Source organism: Pteropus alecto, unplaced genomic scaffold (genome assembly GCF_000325575.1).
Source record: "Pteropus alecto unplaced genomic scaffold, ASM32557v1 scaffold400, whole genome shotgun sequence".
NCBI classification, from domain to species: domain Eukaryota; kingdom Metazoa; phylum Chordata; class Mammalia; order Chiroptera; family Pteropodidae; genus Pteropus; species Pteropus alecto.
The window spans coordinates 124082-138106 of record NW_006430045.1 but is presented as its reverse complement, the minus strand read 5'-3'; the positions used below and the strand labels follow the sequence as shown (position 1 = coordinate 138106).

The window sequence follows — 14025 nt, the reverse complement described above, 5'->3', positions numbered from 1 at the left end:
TTCCTGTTGCCGAAGCAGAATAGGAGGGTGGGATGGGGGGAGATGAGGCTGAGGCAAGCAAGGCTGGGTCATGCAGGACCTTGGACTTCATTGTGAAAGAGGTGGGCAGCCCACCTAAATGTTTTAAGCAGGGGAGCGACAGGTCATCTTAACACTTTAATAGAGCACCCTGGTAGGAGAGCAAAGGCTGAGCCCCTAGGAGGACAAATGTGGAGGCAGGGATGATGATAGGAGGCTGGTGCAGGTGTCCAGGTGGAATGCAACAAAGACCTGGACTAAGGCAGTGGATGAAGGGTAAAAGGGCAAGGACAGAGTTGAGAACTATTGAGGAGGTAAAATAGCATATCTTGGTGGTTGGCTGGATGTGTGGGTAAAGTAAAGGGAGATGGATATCACTGCTCCCCATGACTACTGTTTCCCATGTCCAGCCCATCCTTGTCACCCCACCCCCTTCTAGACCTGCTCACCTGGCAGAGATACCCACTGGGCTGGGCCACACATGTGGCCCCATGCTGGCAGGGCCTGGACTCGCATGGGTTTACCCGGTCCTGGCACATGCTGCCTTGGAATCCAGGGGGACAGTGACAGAAATAGGATGGGCCACTGTCAATGCAGAGGCCTCCATTCTGGCATAGGGAAGAGACTTCTGCGCCTGGGCAGAGAGACAAATAATAAAGTTAAGTGGGGTGGAAGGGTCTGCTCAGGGGCCCTTGGAGACCATAAACATTCCCAGAGTAGGTGGAAGCCTAAGGAGTCAGTACCTCCTGACACTAAAGAGGTTAAAACATCAAGTTCCCCCTCCTGCCTATTCTGCAAGAATGGAGGGAGATATCTCTTAGGCTTATTAGAGCATTAGAAGCGACTGTATTCTTGTCTTAGAACAAGTCTCAATCAAGAAAGAACTCAAGGGGAACTTCATATACGGGCATGCGGGTTAACTAATAGCTTCAGTCTGTCCACTGAGTTTTGCATCTTCCGATGTTCTTACTGTTACTCCCACCAACCACCCCTCACCCCACAAGTCTCTTTCCTGAGGTCTTCTCATATCAAATCTCGCTTGAACACAGGGCTATTCTTTTATAAGGGGGTTGGTGTAACATCAAATGAGTGGAGTGCAGCGAAATGTGTTGAGTGCAGTTGGCTTAAATGTGGTCCCCTCTAGTTGAGATGATAATGACAGAATTGAGTTACTCCACTCTGAGTTAGGTTCCTGGTGGTTGTGTTAAACTGGAATCTTGTTGACTGCGTTGGTTGCTGTTGCTTCAGTTGCATTGGTTGTGATGCTAGGAGCTGAGTTTTGTTAGGCTGCCCTGGGTGTTGAGCTATAGAATCAATCACTGTAGTTGGTCTGTGTTGCTTCGACTGTGATGGTTGTTTTGGCCAAATGTTATGTGTGGATGCCCTTAGGGATGGCATAGAGGAGGGCACCCTTTTCCTCTTTATCCGCTCCCCAGGTAGTCCTTGGGTTGGTACCTTGGCTCAGGGCGGCCTTCTGGCAGGAGGAGAGTGGAATGTTGCAGTGAGGCCCGGTCCATCCCTGGAGGCACAGGCACTGAAAGGAGGGCCCAGACTGGAGGCAGTGGGAATTGTGTGCGCAGGGCTTCGGGGCACATAAGTCCATCAGAGTCTGAGGGTTGGGAGGGAGCATGAGGTAGGACAGATCATCAGGTTCCCAGGCTCAGAGATGGTCCTCTGCCAACCCTTGCTCCTCAAAATCCCTTACCTCTAAAACTCTCCCTTGAATGGTCTGGGACCAGGTAGCCCTCCCTGGTTTCTTTGGATACTCACATCCCAGAACGGCCCCTGGGATAAGACATCCTTTCAGTCCTTCACTTCCATACAGACCTCAAGCTAGACCTCAACTCCTAGACTTCCAAACCTCTCTTCATGTGGATTCCTCGCCCAAACTTCCCAGCTGCACACCTTTTAGTACCTGAGACCCTCTCACTAGAGCTCCAGCCCCTCCTTCCTTATCACACCTGGCTCAGCGCCCCTCACCTGACAGCTGCTTCCTGTATAGCCAGTGGGGCAGAGGCAGCGGGGACCCTGGGGGCCATCTTGGCAGGTAGCCATGTTCCTACAGGGGCTGGACAAGGGGGAAAAGGCCCAGGAAATAAGGGAGAAGGAGTATGATGTGGTAGGAGGGGCAACTACTAGGGAGATGGGAAACCAGGAGGGAAGGCAGAGTGAAAGGATATTGATTGTGGGTTGGGAGGCAGCCTGAAGCCCCAGAGAAGATGGAGAGGAAGGATGGGAAGGCTGAGGGGCTCCCTCCCTTCCTCCAGGGGTCTTTGCACCCTGCTTACCTGTCTGCACAGCTGGGATAGATCCTTTCCTCACAGCGTGGGCCTTGGAAGCCCATGGCACAGAAGCAGGAGGAGGTGCCAGGCTTGTTCACACAGGTGCCCCCATTGAGGCACGGGGCTGGAGAGAGGAGACTGTGAGGGGTTGGGTTTCTTGCCTGTAACCTCAGTCACACTGCATATAGGACATCACCTCCCCACCTCACCCCCCAGACACCATCAGAACACCAGCTCACTGTCTAGTTTTTTTTTTTTTTTGAATATGGCACAAGCACACCCTGACCAGGTCCTCCATCCTCTCTCGGCCCAGCCCCAGGGCATAGTAGGCACTCACCAGAGGCACAGTGGTCAGTGCTGGTCTGGCAGTGGGGCCCGGTGTGGCTTGGAGGGCAGATGCAAGAGTAGCCTCCAGGGTTGAGGCTGCAGGAGCCACCGTTGAGACAGGGCCCAGAGTGACAAGCTGTTACCTCCTCACTACAGGTGGGCCCTGAGGGAAGTGGGTAGGGTCTGAGAAAGGAAGCCCTCCCTTTCTCTCCTCCTCTCACTCCTCCCTTTCCCTTCCTTTCCTTTTCTCATCCCCATCCCTATGCTTCCTTACACAACCTCTTTTCTTTTTCACCACCTCACACATATTACTTATGTCCTCGGCAGCCCATGCCCATTTCCCTTTGGTGGTGACTAGGACCCAGAGCCCTTGGACACACGTCACAACTGGCCTTGCCTTTGATTTAGCAAGTGGCCAGCCCAGGGTGTATGTGGTTTAGGGAGCACCTCACCTGTATAGCCTATGGGGCAGGTGCAGTTGTAGCCAGAAGGCTGGGGATGGCAGGTCGCTCCATGGGCACAGGGCGTGGAGACACAACCCCCCAGCTCCGCCTCACACTCTGGTCCTGTCCAACCCACGTCACATACACATGAAGATCTGGTCATAAAGAGAAATGGGAAGTTTTTCTCTTCTAGTGTATTTCTCCTCTCCCCTTCCCACTGGTCAGACCCTATGACCTCTTTTTCGGCCCTGAGGCTCTGGCCCCTTTCTTCAGTGACTTCGCTCTCGGTATTCCCTCCTTTCACCTCTCCCATGCTCATTTTCTCTAACTAGGTATATATATTCCTTCCATGATTTATTTATTGTCTATCTTCATTAGAATGAAAATCTTTGAGACCAGACACTTTGTCTCTTTTGTTCCGTGCTGTTCCCTCAGTCCCTAGAACAGTAGGCAGTGGGCCTTGTCTTCCACACATATAGATGTTCAATAAATATTTGTCTAATAAATGATGAATTGGCCCTGGGATTTAATGCTCTTCTTTTCGCTCTGACCCTGTAATCATTTGATTCCCCCATTATTTATGAACTTGACCCTCGTTGGATAACACTCACCAGTTGAGCCCTTCCGTTGGCTGTGACATCGAAACTTTGCCATCTCCTTGCTCTTCTCCATTGGTTATTTCCCATAGATTTGCCCCTTACTGGCTATATTCTCCTGCTTAGCTGAGGACCTACAGGCTAGTGCAAATGGGGCAGGGCCTGGAAGATGTTACCTCTGGCAGTGCCCATGGTGGCAAGTGCAGTTGTCCTCAATGGGGGTACAGCCAGGGCTTCCATCGAGGCAGAGGCAGTGGGCCTTGTCTTCCTGATGCTGACATTTTTGTTTGGGCTGGCATAGGTTGGGGGCACACAGGAGAAACTCACAGAGATGACCTGGGGTGGGGAAATAGGTCAGAAAGAAAACAGGGTTCCTCCATGTCCTCGACCACTTCCTACACATGATGTGTTCACTGCTCATGAATCTGTCTTTCAGTGGCTCCCTATTGCCTTAGAATACTGTCAACTTTCTCAGAATGACACATGGGGCTCTGCAAGACAATCTTCCTACAACTGCTGTGTTTCTTTGCCATTGCCCCGTAAGCTCTGAGTGTCCTCTAGTTCTTGAAGTGGGGTGTGCTTTTCTTCTCCCTGCATGAATGCACATGTGGTTATTTGCAGCTGAAACACACGCTGTGGCATTCTGTCTTGACAAACTCCTACTCATTAAGACTCAGCTCATGAAGCCTTCTCATCTCTAGTCTGGGTTGGTGGGTCCTTTGCGCTCCTAGGATCACACCTCTGGGCCATAATCAATAAGAGACTTGTTGGTTTTCTCCTCTAGATTTAAAGCCACTTGAGGATAGCGACTCTCTTACTCAACTTTGGCATAGTTGGCACTTAATAAATGCTTGCTAAACAAACAAATGAATGGCTTCCCTTAGAAACTTGTCCTCTGCTCCTAAACCCCAATCACACCATACATGTTGGGCCCAATATGGGCCCTAGAATAATACGCTCCCTCAGCCCCATGGTTGTATAGTTGTGCAGGTTTTGCAGTGAATGAAGTTCCATTCTCATTCTTTTCTCATATCTCAACCCTTAAACACCCACCAATGACCTCTGCCCCACCCCCAATGGACTCAAATATCCCCACAAGTCCTTGCCAATGGCTCTCCTCCTGACCTGTGAAGCCAGAGGGGCAGAGGCAAAAGAAGGATCCTGGGACATCAAGGCAGCTGGCGCCACTGGGACATGGGCTACTCAGACACTCATCCACCTCCACCTCACAGCGCGGGCCTTCGAAGCCTATGACACAGCAGGAGCGTCAGGGACCTGCATGAAAGTCAGCCCCTTGTCTCTTACTCTACCTCCAGTGTGTTTGAGTCCCAGTTTACCTTGGAGACACTCGCAATAGAAGGATCCAGGCTGGTCCTGGCACTGCCCATCATTGGCACAGGGAGAGCTTCTGCACTCGTTGATGTCCTCCTCACACCGGGAGCCTGTGAATCCTGGTGGGGCAGGGAGTGGGTGGGGGCAGGTGGTGAAGGTCATCTTTTATTTCTCTAGATTTTTTAGGGAGTTCGTTATAAATATTTGAGCTTTATAGGTGTGATTTATTGGACTTAAACAGGAACTTAAGAGTTTAAACTGATATTTAGCATTCTCTTTACATATACAGAAATAACATTGCTACAGATCAAATGGCTTGGTTTGGGGTTTTGTCTAAACTTATCATTATATAATGAAAGTGCCAATTTGAGGGCTTCTCAAATAGTGATTTGAGTTTTAGGATGTAACAGGATACCTTGGTAACTTTATTCTTCGTAAACATAAGGCACAACTGGATATATGTACTAATGCTAAAAATTAGTATATTTTATGCATTTTACCAAAAGCATAAATACCAGTCCTGGCTCTTCCCCTGGCCAGGAAAGGTGGACCTAGAAGGCTTCCCAGAGAAGACACCTGGGGTAGGTGAGGATGAAGGTGAGACTCAGCCACCTGCCAGCTGTGTGACTTTGGGCAGGCTACTCGACCCCTCTGGGCTCTAACTTCCTCCTCTGCAAAGAGGATTAATAATGGAACCTACCTCAGGGTACCATTGAAAGAAGTAAACTAGATAATGCCTGAAAAGTACAGAGCCAAGTACATGGTCTGGAGTAAATATTCAATAAACACCAGTTATTGTCACAGCAGGGGACAGAGGGATGTCCAGTGCACTTGGAGGAGACCTGAAGCAGCTCTCGCTGCATCTGTGGTGAGCAGTGCCAGGATCAGCCTGGGACCCTGACATGCAGAAGACTCTGAGGGAGGTCTGGGAAGGAGGGCTTGGGGGTGATTTGGCAGGACAGAGATGAGGGTAGGCAGGTAAGCAAGGGAAGATTTGAGAGATGTAACAGAAGAGAGTTTAGGGAGCAGAGAAGTTGGAGAAATGGGACTTTTTGGTAGGCTAGAGAGAGCTTCAAGAGGCCTTGGTCCTGAACTGTGGAAGCTCAGAGGATTGGAGGCCGAGGAGTCTGGAGTGGAATCTGCACTCACCGGGCATGCAGATGCACAGGAAGCCGTTGCGCTGGTCTTGACAGCCAGCCTGATTCAGGCAAGGAGCCGAGGCACACTCATCTGTCTCCACCTCACAGAGCTGCCCTTCTAAGCCTGAGGACATGGAGTTGTGGTGAGAGGCAAGGTTTTCACCCCTTCCACTTGCCTTGGCTGCTCACCCCTTCTGCTCAAGGAGGCCCAGCCTCTAGAGCCAGCCCTGCTCCCACCTGCTGTGTGCTCGCATCAGACAGCCTATCTGCATTTGGGTTGGAGAGATGAACCATGAGGCCTTGCTGCTCTGCTGTGTAGCTCTGCCCTGTGCAGGTGAGGAAGCTCAAGGAGCAGGGTACCTGCCGGGACTTATGGGAAGGTGTAAAGTGTGTTTTGGGGTCATTCCTCTGTGCATGGAGGTTGGGCCGATCAGCTTGGAGGTCCCAACGGAACAAATGAAACAAGTGGGCATCTGCTTGGAGGTGATTCACTCTTGTTCTACCGGGGCAGTCATCTATGCCAAGGGGACCAGGGATCCCCAAAGGAGGCATTTGGGAAGCTGTGTTGCTCCCTTATTTGTCCTGTTTTTTTTTTTTTTTTCTGGTTCATCTTGGTCTCCACTATCTCACCCTGAACTGAAGCTGGATCAGCCTCCGGACCACAGCTGCCTCCCTCTTCTTGCCTGGGAAACCTGCCTCTGAAGCTCCTTGATGTCTACAGTCTTGTCCCCTGGATTATCGAACAGTTTGCTCAGTATTTTTCCTTGGAAGCTGCTCAGTTTAGGAAGGCAGTATATGTAGTGGTTAACACTATTAAAGCCCTGGGTTTGAATCCTGACTCTGTCACTTATAAGCTGGGTGACCTTGGACAGGTCATTTAACCTTTCTGCGTTCAGTTTCTTCGTTTATAAAATGGATGTAATCACAATTCTGACCTCATAGGGTTATTGTGAAGATTAGATAATGCAGCGGGTATAATAAGCTGCTCAGGTGGTACCTGGCACAAAACAAACTTTTATTTTTCTGGTTTCATTCCACTCCCTGATATTGGCTCTGTCACTGTCTCTGTGGGGAGACTTTTACCCCTTCAACCTAGTTTGGAGGTGGGTGCAACTTTGTAGCATTCCTTTCCTATTGTATCAAATTCAAGCACACAGGCTCTTTGGGACTCCAAAGCTTTATGAAAGCTTTATTCTCAATCTCTGCAGAGGAGAATTTCTGTGATTAGGAGGAGCATTTTGAGTTGGCGTGAGCAGAGACTGCAGCTTGAAGAGTTTATTAACTGCTATTCTGCTCTCCTTTTTGTACAGTGGACCAGGTTGTATACTCTACAATGACTATGAAATGAATGCTTCCCCCACACCTTCAGAGTTGAGCAGGGCATAACCTCACTATCATCTGTGGCAGCCCTTTTCCCAGAGACCATGGATTTCCCAGAATTTTCATCTGGGGTAGGGGAGAGGAAGAGAAGCATTTTTTGGTAACTGCCCTGACTGGCCTGAGCTACCTATGCCTTGGAGGGGCCATGCCACGTGGATTCAGAATTAGTCCCTTGACTCTTCTACCCAAGGCCCCCATCCAGCTGGTACCTGGTGGGCAGAGGCAGTGGAAGGTGGCCAGCAGGTCCAGGCAGGTGCTGCCTGGGTGGCAGGGCTGGGACAGGCATTCATCGTGATCAGCCTCGCAGCGGGAGCCCGTGTAGCCAGGGGGACAGAGGCAGTCAAAGGAGCCGGGGGTGTTGAGGCAGGAGCCGCCATGTTCACAAGGACTGGAGCCTCGCTGGGCTGGGAGGAGAGAAGAGCCAGAGTCCACAGGGCAAGGAAGCCAGACTGCCAGGAAGGCCATGGGGGCCTGTTTGTAGCAGATAGAACCAAACTGGCGAAAGGGCTTGTGTTTTTAAGTTGGAGCAGGACTGTCTACAGCCACGCCACCCTGAACAAGCCCGATCCCGGCTGATCTCGGAAGCTAAGCAGGGTCGGGCCTGGTTAGTACTTGGATGGGAGACCACCTAGGAAGACCAGGTGCTGTAGGCGTAAAAAAATAAAAAATAAAAAAATAAGGGATTGTAAACTGACAAGATCATTGCAATCTGTGAGGTCAACCATGGGTTGCCTCACCTAAAAAAAAAAAAAAGGGTGGAGCAGGACTAAATGGGGCCTGGAAGGCTGAGCATTGGTGAAATGACCATGTAGGGAAGAGATGCTAAATCTGGACAGATTCAGGGGAGAGGGTTGTTTATATTTTTAATTTGGAAAACAATTTGCCTGTCTTCAGTGCAGAGGCTGTGTGGGGACTGAGAGAGGATATAATGTGGGAGTGCCTTACCCATCTGACACTCGTCAAGGTCCTGGTGGCAGGTGGGCCCTGAGTAGCCAGGCTGACACAAGCAGAGTGTGGCTCCTGTCAGGGGGTTGGTGCTGCACTGGGCTTCCCCGTGGCATGGCTGACTTAGACACCTGTCCTCCATGTGACACAGAAGGCCTGCAGGTCAGGGTGGGTGAGGCTCTCAGTGCTCTGGTTAGTACTTAGATGGGAGGTCACATAGGAGGACCAGGTGCTGTAGGTGTAAAAAATAAAAAATAAGGAATTGTAAGCTGACAAGGTCCTTGCAATCTATGAGGTCAACCATGGGTTGCCTCACCTAAAAAAAAAAAAAAAAGGGTGGAGCAGGACTAAATGGGGCCTGGAAGGCTGAGCATTGGTGAAATGACCATGTAGGGAAGAGATGCTAAATCTGGACAGATTCAGGGGAGAGGGTTGTTTATATTTTTAATTTGGAAAACGATTTGCCTGTCTTCAGTGCAGAGGCTGTGTGGGGACTGAGAGAGGATATAATGTGGGAGTGCCTTACCCATCTGACACTCGTCAAGGTCCTGGTGGCAGGTGGGCCCTGAGTAGCCAGGCTGACACAAGCAGAGTGTGGCTCCTGTCAGGGGGTTGGTGCTGCACTGGGCTTCCCCGTGGCATGGCTGACTTAGACACCTGTCCTCCATGTGACACAGAAGGCCTGCAGGTCAGGGTGGGTGAGGCTCTCAGTGCTCCTTGAAGTGCCTAGCTGCTCTCCTGCTTTTCTTACACACCATCTCCACCTCCCACCTCCCTGTACCCTCTCCCCCACACCTGTGCGGCCAGGTGGGCAGAGGCAGGAGAAGGAGCCCACACGGTCAATGCAGGTGGATCCTGGGGCACAGGTGGCAGCAACACAGTCATCGAGGTTCTCCTCACAGCCTGTGCCTCCCCAGCCACTAACACAAACACAATGGAAGCTGCCAGCCGAGTTCTGGCAGGTACCCCCGTTTCTGCAGCGAGGGGGACTCCGGGTCTCACATTCGTCCACATCTTCAGAGCAATCCCAACCTGCAGGAGAGTGAGCAGGGGACCAGGGATAGAGGTGGGGACCCTGAGAGGAAAGGAGGCCAGGGGCTGAACTTTGCGGCCATTGGTGCCATGAACTTGGCTTCGATGACTTACCTGTCCAGGCCTCTGGGCAGAGGCAGGTGTAGGAGACCAGCCCATCCTGGCAAGTACCCCCGTTCTGGCACTGGTGCCCGATGCAGTCATCTGAGTTCACCTCACAGCCTGGGCCTGTGAAACCTGACAAGGTCATGGGATCAACTGAGGGAGGGGGACCCAAAGGAGACAACCTCCCTGCCCAGAGAGAGGGGCTGCAGAAAATCCCTGTGAGGACACACCTGGGGGGCAGAGGCAGAGGTGGAAGGTGAAATCTCTCCCTGGAACCAGCTGGCAGGTACCCCCATTGGGACAGCCCATTGGTGGGCAAGGTCCTGGCCAAAGCTCACAGTGTGGACCTTCCCGCCCAGCGGGACAGAGACACTGGAAGGACCCCAAGGTGTTATGGCAGGAGGTGCCCTCGGGGCAGGGTCCTGGGTCTAAGAAACACTCGTTGACATCGTGTTCACAGGCATGGCCCTCGAAGCCAGGTGGGCAGCGGCACTGGATCTGGGGGTAGGTGGCTAGACATACCCCTCCATTCATGCAGGGGTTGGCTGAACAGAAGTCCCGAAGCTGGCACTGCTCACCTGAGGCAGAGGACAAAGGGGCCGTTTCTAGTACTGCACACATTTCAGCCCTTCTGAGATAATCCAGCTCTCACTCTGCATCCTCTCTCTAATTTTCATATTTCCTTCCCTCTCCTCCCAAGCCCTTTTTGTCCTGCCTCAGTTTTGCCATTTCTTGGGAGGGTTATATCTGGAGCGACCATATTTTCTAAACTGAATAGAGGACATGTAGCTGTTGATGGGAATACTGCAAATCAGCCCTGCCTCGGAAGGTCTGGGACACGGGGTCCCTTCAGTGGTGACTTGATGGGGAGGTGGAAAGCATCCTTCCTCTGAAGGTAGGAGACTTAGCACTTTGCTGCTCCACATCTGGTTGTGTGCCCTTGGGCAGTTGTCTGGCCTCTCTCATCCTGCTTTCTTAATGTTTAGGTGGGTATAATGATCTGGACAGTGATAAGGAGATTCCTTCACAGCTGTGTGCACCAGTGGGCATGGCAGCAGTGGCAGCAGCCACCATTCACCATGTTCGTGTCGTGTACCAGGTACTGGCACCAGCCCCTTTCCTCTTCTCAAAGCCATGTGAAGTGTGGACATAGCTGACAACCAAGGACAAGAGAACTTAAATATCTGCTCCTAGGTCACAAGTCTAATCAGTGGCAGAGCTGGCATTGGCCCTGGGGAGAGGGCTGCCCTCAGAGCCTGACTCTGAAGCACAGCCTGGCAAGTTGCCAATGGCCAGTCACCTTGTCACACATGCTGGTGACTCACACCCAGTCTAAGGCCTGGTTTCCCCAGAATTACCTGGGCAGCTTAAAAATCTCCGTGCTCTGGGCCTACCTAGACTCATTAAGTCAGACTCTCTGGGATGGGGACATTGGATTTTTAAGGCTTTCCAGGTGATTGCTCTGCCTAGTCAAATTTGAGAAGCCTTGATTCTAGTCTGCCCCTCACAGAGGCGCCCACATACCACAAACTTTCTTACCCACACAGCCTTTGCTTTCTGGTCCAGCCCCTCTATCCTGGTCTGGTCCCGTGGGGCTTTCCTCTCCAGGGCCTCACAGCTCTGTCCATGCACCCTGACCACTTCTTCGGGGTAGCACACTCCACCCATCACATGTCCTGCTCTCTTGCCCCAGGGCTGCACCGCTCCTCCTGGGCCGGGCATCCATTCTACTCCCTGCTCAGATCTCTCCCACCTGCATCACACCTCTCCCCACTGAGGTCTTTCCAAGTGACGTGCAGTCACCACCAGTCAGATAGAGGCCACTTAGGTGCTCAGAATGTGGAGGTTCCCTGCTATGCCAGGCATTGACTCTCTAGCTACTGGGTTGAGGGGAGGTTGAGGGGGTTGGGAAAGGGGTCAGGGTGGTACACTAATGGGGGTATGGTAGTAGCTACTTACAAACTGGTTCAGAAATATTTCAACATTTTAACAATTAGTACAACCATGCTGGTGAATATCAATCTTGGGTAAATGGGTCCCCAAGAATCGGCTTGTTGATTCTCATGGCCTCTGTCCTCACAGGGCTCAGTTATCTTTTTTACTACACAGCCTAACCTACTGCTCCTGCCTGTCCCCTCCTCCCTGTCCCCATCAGTGCTCACCTGTCCATCCAGGCAAGCAGGAACACTGTGGACGTCCTGAGGACTGGATGTAGCAGTGGCCCATTTTGGAACAGAAGGAAGAACAGGGGTCCTTGAGCTGGGCCTGGCACCTCTCACCAGTGAAGCCAGAGGGGCAGGTGCAGAAGAAGCTGGGGGTCAGGGGAGAGGGAGGGCTGGGGGAACCTGGGAGGGTGGGAAGCAGGGCTTGGCAGCTGCCCCCATTTTGGCAGAGCTGGGTATCATGGCAGGGGTCAGGAAACTGGCATGTCTCACCCAGGAAGCCAGGGGCACACCTGGGCAGGGAGGAGAGGAAAACTCACATCACTGGCTCCTATTCTCCTTCTCTCCCATCCCCCTCCTTTACCTTCATTTGTTTCCTTTCATCTCCTTCACGTGCTCCCTTTCTCCTCCCCTGCTCTCCCTCCCGCTTTCCTGCCTCCCATTCCCACAGGCACACTCACTGGCAGGTGCCTAGGCCTTGAGATAGGCTCAGGCAGATGCCTCCATTGGCACAGGGTTCTGAGAAACTCCCACACGGCAGCCCTAGGGATGGAGACAAAGATGAGATGGGAGCAGGAAGCATTGCGCTCCACTTGTCCTCCTCCATGTGATCCAGAGGGATCTGCCTGCAGCAGACCCTAAACCACTATTAGCCTTCTCAACCCTGTTCCTAGTCCCCACGTGGTGCTTGCCCCAACCCCCTAGATCCTAGGCCTCTTACTAATCCCCACCCCACCTTTTCCTGTTTTTTTTTTTCTCTGGCCTCCCGGGTCCAGCCACAGGCTCCATCCCTCGGAAGCAAGACAACAGGGATCAGGAGGGGGGTTGAGTGGACTCCTGGGAGGTGAATGGCTGAGACAGTGAAGGGATTTCCTCCCGGAAGGGCCCAGCATTGAGCCATCAGGGGGGTGGGGACAGCTGACTGGGAAAGGGACTTGGTGGGCCCTTGACCTTTCCATGTCTCCATCTCCTGCTCCCCTCTTATCTCTTTCTGTAGCAGGTGATCAGTCTGTTCCTCTTCCCCTCCTAAACATGATTTCAAGAGTCCGCCGTCCCCCAGCTCCAAGGCCAACTGGGTTCTCCCTGGGGGTGGGGACTCTCTCACCCATCCCCCAACAGTCACCACCTGGCACCAGGCCCACAGCCTTGGTCTGTGCAGATCCAGCAGCAAAGTCAGAATTGTCTCTCCCTGCAGGCTACCCCCATTTAGGGGGTGAGACTCTCCTCCATCCAGTGTCACCACAAAGTGTGGGGCTCAGCCCTCTGCCCCCAACCCACGAGACATTCTCCTAAGGAAGACAGGTCCTCTCACCTCTTCCACCATGTGCCTCACCTTTGGTCTTCATGACCGACTGACACAGCAGCAGCAGCAACAATGAAGAGGGCTGCATTCCAGAGTCCTGACCCCAAGCCCAGATCCCCTCTGCCTCTTCAGGCTGGGACCCTCTGAGCCCTCACTAAGGCGGGAGCTACCTCCTCTGCTCCGACAGCCCCTTCTTCCTCCTCCTCGACCTGCTGCGAGTCTCACGTCTGAGCTGTTTCCTGAGTCACACAATGTCCTGGACACCCTAATGATGGGGCGGGGGTGGGGGGGGAAGGAGGGAGGAACATTGAGGGAGATTAGGGAGGGGCCTTTTGTCCCTGACAACCCCTGGGGTTGTGGGGAGAGTAGGACAGTGTAGCTGATGGGCAGGTGATAGAAGGGGAGAACTGGGCTGGTGGGGGTCTCTGGGGACTGTCCCAGCCCTTCTGTTGATGTGGTCTCTCCTTTCTAGAGATGAGAATTACAGGGTGGCCAACAGTGCCCCGGGAGGGTCAGGACCTGGAAACAGAGGTGTAGGGTGATGGGAACCTCCTATTCTTCTCTCAGGAGAGGATACTTGTTTTGTGAAGTAAGTACAGATGCTTCTCAGAGAATCTGCAACTTTCCATTAGTTGAAACCACTACCCTTTGCAGAGGGAACCCAGGGGACTTCTAGGCCTTACCTTGGCCCCTGCTGGGGACTTTTCTTCTTTTGGGGAATAGGCAAGAGGCTGGGCTGGTTTCGGAGAAGATCTTGGCCTGCCTTTGGAGGGTGTGTATAAGATTGTCATCAGTGATAAATGAACATCTACACTAAACTTTGCAGTCTGGTTTACCCATAGTAAACACTGCATTTAGGTGTCTCCCTTGCCCCATGTCTCCCTTTCTCTACTGAAGAGGTCCCTTGGGTGCCAGGAATGGCAGTCATTGACTTTAACATTGAAATGAATAAAATCACTAA

The 14025-nt window shown here is 52.3% G+C and overlaps 1 protein-coding gene and 1 non-coding gene across 2 annotated transcripts in view; one reads left to right on the top strand and one right to left on the bottom strand.

The window, feature by feature from the left end:
• Nucleotides 1-13254, bottom strand: part of NOTCH4 (notch 4) — a 21939-nt gene extending 8685 nt beyond the window's left edge. The window contains exons 1-18 of the mRNA XM_006904612.3: nt 13095-13254; nt 12223-12304; nt 11762-12054; nt 9830-10177; nt 9609-9731; nt 9258-9494; nt 8989-9144; nt 7727-7921; nt 6148-6261; nt 5004-5117; nt 4792-4914; nt 3843-4002; nt 3080-3225; nt 2638-2790; nt 2307-2424; nt 1999-2086; nt 1474-1627; nt 468-652 (exon numbers count right to left, since the gene is read on the bottom strand). Of these exons, the coding sequence (XP_006904674.1) occupies nt 468-652; nt 1474-1627; nt 1999-2086; nt 2307-2424; nt 2638-2790; nt 3080-3225; nt 3843-4002; nt 4792-4914; nt 5004-5117; nt 6148-6261; nt 7727-7921; nt 8989-9144; nt 9258-9494; nt 9609-9731; nt 9830-10177; nt 11762-12054; nt 12223-12304; nt 13095-13152 (2847 nt within the window). The 5' untranslated portion in view covers nt 13153-13254. The remainder of the gene's footprint in view (nt 1-467; nt 653-1473; nt 1628-1998; nt 2087-2306; nt 2425-2637; nt 2791-3079; nt 3226-3842; nt 4003-4791; nt 4915-5003; nt 5118-6147; nt 6262-7726; nt 7922-8988; nt 9145-9257; nt 9495-9608; nt 9732-9829; nt 10178-11761; nt 12055-12222; nt 12305-13094) is intronic.
• LOC112478901 lies at nt 8052-8170 on the top strand. Its single transcript, XR_003046001.1, has one exon. It is a non-coding gene; the product is annotated as a 5S ribosomal RNA (ribosomal RNA).
• Nucleotides 13255-14025: the final 771 nt, after the last annotated feature.